The 13,270-nt window shown below is 42.3% G+C and overlaps 1 protein-coding gene across 5 annotated transcripts in view; it reads right to left on the reverse strand.

Annotated features, from left to right (window-relative positions):
• The window catches only part of wdfy3 (WD repeat and FYVE domain containing 3), a 123,532-nt gene that overhangs the window by 13,191 nt on the left and 97,071 nt on the right, over positions 1 to 13,270 (reverse strand). For all 5 annotated transcript variants that reach the window (XM_085476414.1, XM_085476415.1, XM_085476412.1 and 2 more), the window contains 14 exons: positions 11,328 to 11,485; positions 11,149 to 11,226; positions 10,132 to 10,362; positions 6,050 to 6,218; positions 5,686 to 5,849; positions 3,546 to 3,694; positions 2,822 to 2,942; positions 2,277 to 2,362; positions 1,823 to 1,903; positions 1,602 to 1,656; positions 1,394 to 1,513; positions 1,144 to 1,261; positions 662 to 768; positions 61 to 214 (listed from right to left, as the gene is read on the reverse strand). In XM_085476414.1, coding sequence (XP_085332540.1) covers positions 61 to 214; positions 662 to 768; positions 1,144 to 1,261; positions 1,394 to 1,513; positions 1,602 to 1,656; positions 1,823 to 1,903; positions 2,277 to 2,362; positions 2,822 to 2,942; positions 3,546 to 3,694; positions 5,686 to 5,849; positions 6,050 to 6,218; positions 10,132 to 10,362; positions 11,149 to 11,226; positions 11,328 to 11,485 — 1,791 coding nt within the window. The remainder of the gene's footprint in view (positions 1 to 60; positions 215 to 661; positions 769 to 1,143; positions 1,262 to 1,393; positions 1,514 to 1,601; positions 1,657 to 1,822; positions 1,904 to 2,276; positions 2,363 to 2,821; positions 2,943 to 3,545; positions 3,695 to 5,685; positions 5,850 to 6,049; positions 6,219 to 10,131; positions 10,363 to 11,148; positions 11,227 to 11,327; positions 11,486 to 13,270) is intronic.

The following is a 13,270-nucleotide window of genomic DNA, read 5'->3' on the forward strand; positions in this document are numbered from 1 at the left end:
GTGAACGATCCCAATCAGTTTTTAAACAGTGCTTCGATCAGCTGTGACTCTGATACTGACCCAGGTCAAAGTTATTGGAGTTTAGCAGGAACTCGGGCAGATAGAAGAACTCCGGGATGAGCTCCTTGACGTCGGCCATGTTGTGTTTGGAAGCAGAGAGCCAGGCTTCACGAACGCTGTGGAACATCCTGTCAGCCAGGTCGAAGTGTCCTCCCTGTTATTCACACAAAGACACACTTTAGCCCCCAAAAAGAATTATTTCTATGAATTAAAAGTAGAGAAGGCACAACTCCCAGGAAATGCAAAGAGAGCCCAGCAAACAAAAAAATAACAATACCAGTACTGTGTTATTAATGTGGTTTCACTGTCCTCTGGAGTTTTCTGACTTGCTCTTTTATGGGGCATAACAAGTTAAACAAGAAGAGGGGAACTAAGACATTTAGCTTTTTCTATATAAAGTTGGAAATAAAGTTGAATTAAACAAATAAAATATTACTTATAATGAAAGACTTGATTCTGCAAAATATGTAAAAAAAATATAAGTAAATCAAATGTAACTATATATAACTTTTAAAAACCCCTCCTGGAATAGAGGGTTGGAGTTGTATTACATGTTTTAGTTTTCAAGCTGAACTGTCAGTAGAGTCGAAACTCGTCAAACCTGAAGTCTGAGGAAAATCTGTGTGAAGGGCTCCATCCGGACCAGGTAGGAGGCCACAATCATGGCTGACGAGTAGTGAGTGCCGTAGTGGTACGCCGGGGTTTCACCTGGCAAGGCAAAAAGAGCTTAATGATATAGACCAGTACCGTGTATTTTTTTAATTTCATATTTAGTACAGAAATAAATCTAAATAAATGTTATACATGACTCCAACAAAAAATATGCTGGTGCAGGAAGCATCACACATTCAGGAGCTGGCAGGTTACAGTCTAATCCCACTGGGTCTGAGACAGTCGTCACCCACCCGTCTGCTGGGTGGGTGACGACAGCTCAGGTTCAGTTCACTCTGCATGTTTTTTCTGGGCCTCTCCTGTAGGCAGGAGGACCCACATAGCGAGTTTGTGGTACTAAAAGTCTGTAGATGATATTAACACACATATCTGCTCACAGAGAAACGTTATCTGATGGTCTCCTTTCCTTACCGTTGGGGTCTTCCCAGTCCTTGTACCGCTTCTTGTACTGCGTTAGCCGGGTGTCAGTCTGGGCGCCCATCGGCTTGGCGAGGTTACGAAATGTCTTTGGGTTGGTGAGGTCCAGCTCCTGGTGACCAAAAGCAACCCAAACATCATGAAATCACCGCACTGCCCCCGGTGGCATTCATATCAAAACTGGGGTATTTTCTGTTGTGGACACGGAAACATTAAAACAGCAGCAGATAAAATCTTCAGGCACCTCTGAGTCGTAATCGGCCAGGATCCAGGGGAACACCGGATACTGCATCAGGTCGTTGTAGGAGCGTCCGGCCAGGGTGTTCAGATGCATCAGGTACTGGAAGTTACTGATCTCTCCTCGCTACAGAACAAATGCACACAAACACATGTTGTTGAGCCGTGTGCTTTACTTCAAATCTGAAGTCAGACTAACAAATTCAGGTTCTTACCTCCCATCTCTGAGTCACTGACTTCTCACCAACCAGCGTGCTGAGAAGTCCAGATCTGACACAAACCAGGACAGAGAGGATGAGTCGTTTAAACAGCTCAGTGGACTTTTATTAATCATGCACTCGTGATTTTACGTTTGTAGAGTCATTGTGTTGAGACTTAACTACAGAGGTCAGAATCTATTATTTATAAAAATGATATGATGTGAAGGTGGATGTACCCTTGTTCCACGCTGGTGTTGGGTCTCTGGCCTGAAACGGACTCAGAGCTGTCAGCCAGCGAGGGCACCACCGCCAAGAACCTAGAAGAATCAAACACCACCTATTAATGTCTTTACAGCGCACAGAGACTCATGCAACCTGACAACAACGGTGATATACCGGCATTACAGGGAGAGAAAAAAAGCTTTATATGAGCAGCAACATCAATTTCGGCAAAATCCTTCTCCTCAACAGAGATCACGACAACAGACTGAATCACAGCTGATCACTGCTCTCCAGTAGAACCAGATTATCACTGAAAATAACTCCACCCTGACAACAACTCCTAAAACAGTAAGAAATGATCACTTGCAGCGTGTGAGTGTTGAAAAGAGCACAAAATGACAAGTTTAATTAAACTCTGTGATTGAAATGTGAGTCAAGAAGCTGCTGCTTTACATATGTATTCAGTACCTTTGGTAAACCTTGTTGCGAACTCCTTTCTGGAAGGCTAGCAAGTAGTTTCTCCCATCCGCTGAAAAGACTTCCACTGCCATGGGCTGAAAGAAGACGATGGCATACATGAGAGTCAGGAAAAAATGTGAATAAATAGCCCAAAACGTTTACAGATGATCTATCATCATCATTTCCAGCTCCATATTTTTACTTTTGGACTCAGAGAGTAGTTCTGCATGATTCACTGTTCAAAATGATCCTAATTTATCTAACACCAGCCCATAAACTCACTTTAGCTCCTTCTACTTTCCCTTTAAGCCAGATTCCTTCTGTTTGCCTGCACTTATTAAATGACATCATACAGAGCCAAGAGTAGAAAAAAACCTTGAAAAGCCATGTTTAATAGAAGCATCCAGCTCTGTTATAGTATAAAAGACAGAAAAAAGGAAAAACAAAGTAAGTTCCCTATAAACTACTCAACTTAATTATCCTGTCAGTTCCTATATTAAAAGAAAGCATGTAATGGTGCATGCAGTGTGTGTGCGAGACACGTGCATGCTGACCTGCAGCAGGTAGCGCCTCTTGTGAACCTCCTTAATGTCTTCGTAGGCAAAGATGCTGCAGGTTCTCTTTAACTGGCTCTGTCCTTGTCTCGCTCCTCTGGGGATGATGGCCTCGTGCATACTGGAGAAAAAACACACAACCCACTCAAGAGAAGATCCACTCAAATTTTAATCCCCTGTTTGCGGTGGGTACATTCCCGTGACATGGCTGAGAATGAATAAACACATACATCCGTAATGGATCAAACTAGCTGGTAGTGCATCTTTAAATCACTCCAAAAACTTCAAAGTTGAGTTGAAATCAAAAAAGCATTCAGCTAACAAAAGAGCGTGTCTTGAATAAATCATCAGCTAATTGGCGTATGATTTCAGCTCTGTGCTGGTACAGGACAGTGGGGAAGCTTAGGGGGGGGTAAAAACACCAAAACAACCCGAGGGACACACCACAAAGTCTGGGAGACATCTGCTCCTTTTTCCCTTTTTTGGTTATTTTCCAGCAGCATCTCAAAGGAACGGGCTGAGCAAGTTCCACAAAACAATAAATATGAGAAAAGCTTTGCGGACTTTCACAGCGCATGCTCCATCGGCAGCATTACATCATCCCAGCAGCAGAAATTTCCACTGCAGCGTCCACGGGAATGATGTCATCCTTTATTCAGAGAAAGAAAGTGCCGATCCCGCGTCCCCCGTCAGGTGAGGGACGGATACAGAGGCGTGAACCTACTTGGGTGGCAGCGTGTCGATGTCCCTGATCTCCCTGGACACGGTCATGGTGTAGCCGTCGATGACGTAGAAGTGCTCCTTCCCAAACAGCAGCAGACCCTCGCTGGTGTCGAGACCCTGCACTCTGGCACAGCGGTACATGTGCTGAATCTGGAACGCACAACAGCTAATTAGCTAAAGTTTAGAGAGGTCAATTACACAAAGGAAAGCCCCCCAGCTGAATTTCCTCTGAACATGGAACAAGTAAATGAGTGTACTTTCTCCACTGGAGAAGTAGCTTTGAGTAAAACCTCTGATCAAATGCTCCATCTGAGCAGAAACACTACAGTCATTTAGAGGCACGTGAGCCCAGAAAGCTAATAATTAATCTTTCTTGTAAAAACTGACAAAACATCTCGAAAGCGCGACTCAGGGACGTGTAAAGGTGATACAGGTACGTCATGATCAGACCAACCTCTTCTTAAAAAGCTTTGATTCACTAATTTTTCCTTTTGAAATGTCACAAATATCTGGTTACATTTTTATTTTGCTTGTTTAATGCAGGTCTTATTATTTGACAGACAGTATAGAGAGAAACTCGCTTTTTGATTGGGCAGCAAAGACGACTTCTCCGGCTGCAAAGAGACCAGTTTGTATTGGAGTCTCTGAACAGGCTGCCCTACTCTGTGACCTCAGCGAGCACTTTTCCTGATTGGATAACAAATCGTCAGTAAGAAGTCTCAAAATGCCAAGATGACCGATGCGTCAGCGGCTAAGCCCATCTTTTATACACAGTCTTCGTCCAGCACTCCAAGACACGGACTCTGTGACCTCCTCGACTTAGCTCGTCAATGTGTTTACCATCTCTGTTCCTGGAATTTTAAAATGCAGGTCACAGAATTACCGATATGCCCGGCTATAAATAAACTTCAACGCTAGGAAACAATACGTCGAGGTAGCACATGCATTTACGCTTGTTCTCCTTGACAAGAAATACTACATAAAACAATCCTGCACAAGTGTCACTCCTGTGGGAATGATCCTTGGTCTCACAATATTTCAGTAACATCAAGCAGGGAGTTTAAAGCTTTAACAGATGCCTTCTTACTTTAAGGTTAACAAAAAACAAAACAAAACAATAATTTGCGATGAAAATAGATGAAAATGTCATGTGCCTGAAAGTAAAGCTGATTCATCCAACTACTTATGTATGCTTATATATACTTAAATATATCTTAAAAACTACAAGTCCCAGGAATAATTTTGTAGTGTGCTCACAGACTGTATATAAAAGACGGCGGTAGCCACCGTCACATCATCTTGGTGTTTTCAAACTGGATAACGATGAGTGAGATCTGCCTGAGAAACGTGGCAGTGAGAGGGCAGTCATTCACCAGGTGGGCATGCCCTAAATCCTAACCTGCTTTATCATCTACTTCACTCTAAAAGGAACCATAGTTCATGAAGTAAACTCAATATTAAGGTGCTGCTGAGGTATTAGCAAACACGAGTCTATAGAGCTATACATTCACACTTGTTTTTGGACCAGGGAGGCTGCCCCCTGCTGTCCATCAGGAAGAATGCAGGTTCAAGGCACTTTTCAGACCTGGAGGTTATATCTTTTATACTGTGTGTGCGTGTGCGTGTGTGTGTGTGTGTGTGTGTGTGTTGTTTAAAAGGTCTTTTTATCAGATGAGATCCTGGGACTGGACACGCAGTGCAATACCTCATCACATAAATAAAGTCAATAACAGAGGACGTGAAACTTGAAATCTAAAACTTTAGAAATCTAAGATGCAGTTTGCTCGTGTGTGACTGTAAAGCAAAGGAATTGGAAAGACAACCAAAGTTCTCTGTCACACGCTGCCAACTAGCCAAAGCGAAAAAATCTGACTGCTGCAGCAAGATTAGATGTTCCTGCACAAACTGGAGAAATGGGAAAACATGTCCAGTCCAAACTCGCTAAAGACACCGTGTCACAATTCTGCAACAACTATGTGCAATCATTTGATGAATCGTCACAAAGTTCCCAGTCAATACTGAACAGTGTATTTGGCTGAAATGCGCCACCTGCAGCACAGGAATCGCTCAGGTGTAAAACACTATGATTCTACTACTATGTTAATTATCCAGTCATATCTATGTGCTTCCCTCGGACTGACCTTCTCTCCCTCCTCCAAGAGTCTCAGCAGGGACGTGTTGTCAGTCTTCTGCTCCTCTTCGGGGCCTCCTGACTCTAATAGCTGCTCCTGAAGCTGGTCCTGACTGTCCTCATCTGCACCGTCCGCTGTGGACCGAGACCTCTTCAGTGGAGCCTTCACCAGGCCTGAGGAGCACAGTGCAAACACAGTGTTACATACAGGCAACACCTCCTTACTTAAGATAGAAACGAATCAGCCCACAGAGAAGGACAGAACTCCTGAATCCATTCAGAAGATGAAACACTAGAAAGGAAGGCCAAATGAGGATTTCTCTGAATCTTACTCTACGTCTAACAGCATCAGTGCCACAGTGCCGTCTCTTTACCTTTGACTTTAGCGATGGTGTCCTCTCCGTGCTCCAGCTCTTGGTGCGTGGTCTCTCCCTCGGTGCTGTGCTCTACAGAGTGCTGGTACATGCCGGGGTTTCCGGACAGCAAACGCATGAAATACTCCTTACTGTCGTAGCTGATGGCGCGGCGGTAACGCAGAGGTTTCTGGGGAGGAGAGGAGGAGGTGAGACCATGTAGCACTGCATGACTCCACTTTGATTAGACTTAAAAAATTTGGCTTTGTCAGCGTCAAAACACAAAACACATGATTCAGTTAGTTATTCTTCATCTTTATATTCTATGGATCAAAATAAAAGGTCGATATATTGACGATGCCTTGCACGGCTCCTGCGTGACGCTGCAAGAATTTCAGTGAGAGGAGCATCACACAGGGCAGAAACTTGCTGCAATAGCGCAGTGAAGTGGTGACGTGGTTCAGCCTGTGCTGTATTTCAGATTTCACACCCACAGGCAGCCTGCTTCATTCTTCCACTCCCAGAGTTAAAGCCAAATGCACTGGTACCATGTTATTCATGTTGTCACACCCTGTCCACAGACACACAGGTGGGCATTTGAATATCTGCCCGAGTCACCTTTGTGGTAGTTCCTGGTACTGCGCATCCCCTGGACCACATTTTGGCATGACCACAAAGTCTGGAGAGGCTAATTAAATGTAAAAAAAGAACATTTTTAGATTTTAATTGGGAGAAATATTTACAAGGTTTGAGTCCAAATTTGAGCCAAATTTCAACACCAGAACTTTTGCAAAGGAAGTTTATGTTTCCTTTTGTCAAAGCATTGATATGGCAGATTTATAGTTTTTTTGCTGTTTCTCTTCTAATTTTTTTATGTCACATCAATATGTAAAAAAGAAGAAAATAGTGGAAGAAATAATTGAAAAGTGTGTGTTTGGTCGAGTTTTATCATCCATTCAAAGTTAGTGGCTTCTTCTATTCCAACCATACGTACAACTACAGAGGGGCTAATTCAGCACCATTCATGTGAGATACACGACCAGCTTCACATTTAATGGTTTTTCTTTATTTTCATGATTATTTACATTCACATTCAAAGTTTTAGCAATTTTCTGGACTGACTGACCTTGAACTTCTTAAAGTAATGATGAACTGTTGTTTCTCTTTACTTAGCTGACTGGTTCCTGCCATAATATAAATTCTAACATTTGTCAAATAGGGACTTCTAGACGTCTGCACAACACGACTGATGGTACCAACTTCATTAAGAAGGCGAGAAACTCCACAAATGAAGCCTGACAGGCACAGCTGTGACGTGAAACCATTTCAGGTGACGACATCATGAAGCTCATTGAGAGAAAGTCGAGGGTTTGTAGAAGCAAAGGAAAGCGTGGCTACTTTGGGGAATCTTAAATATAAAACACATTTAAAGTTATTTATCAATTGTTTTCTTTGCTACATAATTGCATATATCTTGCTTCATATATTTGATGTCTTAAGTTTGTATCTACAGTGAAGAAAGTAGTAAAAATAAAGAAAAACCATTAAATGAGAAGGTGTGTCCAAAGTTTTCACTAGTAGTGAATATAAAAGACTGAAATTTTGACTTAATTTTCTATTTATTTTTTTTCACTGATTATTTTTTATTATATGTTACTAAAGAGGACAGGAAAGGACAGGAATGCTGGAATTTTACTGCAGAGCACTGAAAAATGTGTTTTTCTAGTTAAAGTTTAGCTTTTTCCTCCCTGATGTCCTTTCTCTTCTTTGTCCTCTCACACTCAACTGTGACGATCTGTTGGAGGTTTTTCCTGTTAAAAGGGAGTTCTTCTTTTCCACTGCCACCACACGCTGCTCATAGTGATGGTCTAACTGTTAGGGTTCTCTCTGTACTGTAGAGGCTGCGCCTCGCTATATAAAACAACTTGAGATGACTGTTGTTGTGAACTGGAACTGTCTAATGAGAAGTGAACTAAATTAAACCACGGGGTCATTAAATTAGCTTTATGTGTTTTTGGTTGTTCCTAACAAGAACATTTAAGTGGAATCAAATGGAAAAATCTTCAGTGTGGGGGGCGTGTCCTCCAATAATGGCCAAACAAGGCAGGCAAGCCAAAACAAATGAGCTCCAACGCTTAAAGTGAAAACGGCAAGCAATGGTATTCAAGTCCATGGCACAAGAACGGGGCTTTATCAAGCTGCAACTGCTCCTCGAGCATGATTAAATTATACATTAGCAACCAAGCCGCGGAGAATTTGGACTTAATTAAATTCTTTCCAGAAGGCATCAAAGGAGACTCTTCATAAAGTGTTCATGAACTCTTAATCTGAACTCCTAAAGGGCATCCTCAGGAACAGGGAGGTTTGTTTTTTATGCGCGTAGTTTCCATTTGAGCACTGCTGGATGATTTCATCTTTTGAGGGTCACACCAAGCCAGTCAACTCAAAGCTTGAATGTTGAAACAGAAAAAAGTTAAAAACAAAACAAAAAACTGGGAATCCCTGAAGCGTTCTCTGAATCTTCATGACCAAATAAATTATTGTGGAGTGGAGAGAGGCACCCGCGAGCAAACAGAGAGGAGGGATTGTTTGTAGAGCAAACAAAGCTAAATGTGTCTCAGTGATAGGGAGAGTGAGCCACCGGCTGTGTCACTGCCTCACAGGGAAGCGATGAGCTCATCCTACAGCTCTATTTAAGGAGTGTTTGCTGCTCTGCAGGGGATTGGCTGAAGTTACAGACACCAAGAAGGACATTTTCAATTCAATTCAAAAAGAAACAAACTGGATTTCTTTGCCATGTTTTATTGAAAATGCTTAAAATACTTTCTTTGCCATGTGTTCAAACAAATGCTCGTGCCAGTCCAACTGTGAGATTCAGTTTCAGCCTCTTCTCTTTGATATTGTTTCACTTTGGCTGCATTTCATGCTGTCACAGTGTAGCTCACTGTGACTTTGGTGTCCTTTGTTATGCTTTCGGCTGCTTAGTTGACACACTTGTTGAATTTGTGGACATGGACTTGCACTACTGTCGGTGAACGTCTGGAAGTATGGGTGTTTTCACACCTATAGTTTATTCTGATCTGAATCAGTTGATCAGTTTGTAAACTTTTGGCTTTTCCCTGTTATTTTGTTTGTTTCCACACAGAGAAAAATTCAAACTACACACGAACCAAAACACTTCACTACAAACCAAGAAACCAAGTGAGAATGTTCAGTCTGTCTCATTCGCCAGATGTGTTTGGGGCGGGAGCAACAAAAGTAGAAACGGGAAAATGTTTATCTACATCAGGGGTGGGAACTCCAGGCCTCGAGTGCCGGTGTCCTGCAGGTTTTAGATCACCCTGGGTCAACACGCCTGAATCACATGATTAGTTCATTACCAGGCCTCTGGAGAACTTCAGGACATGTTGAGGAGGTAATTTAACCATTTAGATCAGCTGTGTTGGATCAAGGACACATCTAAGACCTGCAGGACACCGGCCCTCGAGGCCTGGAGTTCCCCACCCCTGATCTACATCAATGGTGTCTGTGTGGAGAGGATCCCAGTAACTCCAAACCTGCTCAGGGAGCTTCATGGTATGGGTTTCCATGGCAGAGGCACGTGTAGTGTGTAGGTGCCCCAGGTCTTTTTGTGTATGTAAATGTAACCTTTGGATTTAAAAAGGGAAGAAAATGCTGACGTGCTTTAAACCAAGTATTTAAGTCTATTTAAAAAATGACTTTACTGCACATTTGATTTATGACCCCAACACTTTCTCGATAGTATTACAGTCAGTAGTTTGTTGACAGCGACAGTCTAAACGCTTAACCTCAGGCTTAAAAATAGAAACACAAACCATGGGCGACATTACGCTGGCTGCATGCCTCTCTTTACGGTATTGTCATATTTAATTTGCATCTCTGTCTCGTAATTAAACTGGAGAAAACTGAGATATTATGGAGCCAGAGGTTTTCTCCTGGGTGTAAAAAAGGTGCAGTTTAGATTTTAATTCGTCTTGCTAATGTCATTCCTCAAATGAATATTTACCACGAGTCCTTTCATATCTGCTAAAGTCCTGGAGGGGTTTGTGGGAACGTGTGAATGCCGATTTAAAGCAGAGTACCTGTGCTGAGTTGGTGTTGGTCTCCGTCTCTGGGACGTACGGGTAGTGGATGTAAAACATGTCATTGCGGACCATCTTCTTCCTCATTCGGCAGGGCCCCTCCGTCATTTCCAGCATAAACTTGTCCAAGTGGGAGCCGATTGGCGGGCCCCAGAGGCCTCGTTCACGCAGCAGCTCGTATTCGATGGATGCCCACTCCTCCGTCACGTACTTGAGGGCATTCTGCTGCCGCTGCGAGACGGAGAGGATGGACGAAGCAAGAGTGCGGTGAGTCACTTGAAAAAATACTGCTATGAATTATAAATGTCACGACTGCAACACTGGGCTGTGAAATGTAGCCGTCCAGAGTTTCTATGTGGTCCTGCAGTCACATCAGACTGCACTGTTAGAGCACACTGGTTTGTGCTGACGCTGATCACAGAAATAACTTAAGGAAACTTTACAAAAATAAACTTTGTGCAAAGTTGTTCTTAACTTTTGCACAGGACCAACAGAAAGTTCCCACCTGGTAACCACATGTATGGATGCAGGATCTGTGTGATCACAGCTTAAAACCATCCAGGATGAGTACAAACACTAGCAAGCATGAGTGCAAGGCTGTTATAGCTAAATTCGATGTGTTTGTGCATTTACAGAAACTAATAAAATAACTTAAAGCCTTCAGTTTTAGTTTTTCATCACATTTGCCTTTACAACAAGCACATCTGCTGAATGTTTACTGAGAACAGGAGGGCAGCGTGGCTGTGAGTCACAACTTTTTACAGCTGTTCTGAACTTTGTAAGTTGCTCATTGTGCAACAACTGAAAAGACAGACACAAACTGTGAAAACAATAAAGTAAAAACAAAAACTACAAGAAGAAAATCACCTGTGAAAACTAGCTGAAGAGAAATCCAAAACAAAACTTACATCTGAACTCGTTTCCATATGAAACACTGTCATTTATTTATTCAGTAGCCTAGGAGTTACTGCACCTTACATTTTGTATGCAACCTTAATGGGAGATGAGATGCACTACCTCTTGATATTCCTTGTACTGCATGGCCACCAAGTCCCGGACAACAGCGATGTGTGTGAACATCCACTGGAAAGTCTCCTGTGGACCAGAAATACAAGCCTGTATTTGAAGCGCTCAGACTCAGAGAGTACACGTAAGTAAGAAATCGTGTGTATGTGTGCTTGTTGTTTTCCGTGTACCTGTGCAGACAGGCTGTTCTTATTCAGGCTGTTCTCCTTCTTGTTGCGCCGGACGCCGGTCAGCTTGGAGAGGCCGAAGCCGCTGCTGACTCTGGACAGTTTGGACTGAGTCGCTGGTGCCACTGCTTCCCCACGACTGATGTACTTTTTCTCATGAACTGATTGGCAGAAAAGAGAAAAGTACATTCAGTTTTTTTAACCTTGTGGTTATCTTAACAGTCTGCTGTTTACAGTAAAATAAAACATGCAAGTCGATGACAGAGGGTGTTAATGCAATTTTATTACTTAAGTTAATCTGTAAAATTCGTGCTTAGTCTCTGTGCTCCAAAGGAAAAATGCACATTCCCTGATAGGAATGATGCAACAAAAATCTCCTTCCTCAGTTTGATGACTGCAGCTGCCCACAAAAAAAAAAAAATCAGACTCAAATTGGTAACGGAGAACGTTTGCCTTCAAAGTAAAAGTTGCACCACACTTTCCACAGCTTCACTGCCACACTACAGCGAGCAGCCTGCAAGTGTTTGCGGATAAGTCTGTGTCTTCCATGCAAAATACAGGCAACTGTGGCAAACAAAGTAATTCCACAAGGTTTCTGGTGCAGCACTGTAGACTTCTTAGCCACTTCTTTCACCCACTGACTGCCGACAACCTCCAACAACCACTCACCAGCTGGTTCCTGAATACACATTTTCCTCTCTCTCTCAGTCTGTGGGGCTGAGGCCTGACCTGCACTGAAGCCAGTGAAAAGCAGAGGTTTCTCTTCTTCTACACAAAACAGATGTTCGACAATAACTGTAGAAAATCTGAAAAGTCTGAACTACTTTGATCTGCTGTGGGTTCACAGTTTTGGGCATGTTTCTCAACCACAGCTCTGTGATGCAGAAGTTCAGCTTTCCCAGCAAGAGCACAACTTACTCGGGATGTCTCCAAGATTTAACTAACACAGAAGGTAAAGGGGATTTTGTGAGACAGAACAAGTATTTACAAATTTTAATTTAATCATATCTTCTCTCAAAAATAATGCTCCTTCTACCACAGATATTTCATAAGTGCTTAGCAAAGGAAAAACATCTTAGGGCCTTTTCTACAAATTCAAAGAGAACTTCTAACAACATCTGGTTGCCTGCCAAAGAGCCTGGATCAGCAGTAGTGATGGGATTTCCGGCTCTTTTTAGAGATCCGGCTCTTTCGGTTCGGCTCACTAAAAAGAGCCGGCTCTTTCGGCTCCGAACCGGCTCTTCAGGTTGTTTTGTTGCTTTAATTAATTTATTATTAACAATAATATAAAATTATGCACAAAAGGAATTACTAACGTAAAAACAAGTGGTTTTATTTATATATGTTTATATATAAATATATGCGGTGGCCCCTAGAGACAAAACACGTACAAACTCCAAAACACATTTCTAGCATTAACTGAACTTCCAAAGCAGAGCTACTAGATCACTTAAATTACACAATTGAAAGCATGTGTGTATTGTTTGTGTATTTATACACAGGCACTCATATATATATTCAAATAATTTAAAAAAAAGTTCATTTACCTGTTATTACCACACACCAAATCCCGTCGTTGGTACTTGCTGGCTTGTGTAGCCACAAGATAACAAAGGCTCAACACTGCGCCCAGCATCCTGGAGCACTTCTGTTGTCTTTTGTACGTGTTTTGAGTTTTTATGTGCTTCTGAGTTTTTATATGCTTCTGAGTTTTTACGTGCTTCGGAGTTTGTACGTGTTTTTACGTGTTTTGGAGTTTTTACGTGTTTTGGAGTTTGTACGTGTTTTTACGTGTTTTGGAGTTTGTACGTGTTTTTACGTGTTTTGGAGTTTGTACGTGTTTTTACGTGTTTTGGAGTTTGTACGTGTTTTTACGTGTTTTGGAGTTTGTACATGCTTCAGAGTTCGTACGTGATTTGAAGTTTGTATGTGCTTTGTCTCTAGGG

Source organism: Copadichromis virginalis, linkage group LG12 (genome assembly GCF_057382275.1).
Source record: "Copadichromis virginalis isolate Kocher_CV1m ecotype Utaka linkage group LG12, C_Virginalis_male_GT1.1, whole genome shotgun sequence".
Classification (NCBI taxonomy): Eukaryota; Metazoa; Chordata; class Actinopteri; order Cichliformes; family Cichlidae; genus Copadichromis; species Copadichromis virginalis.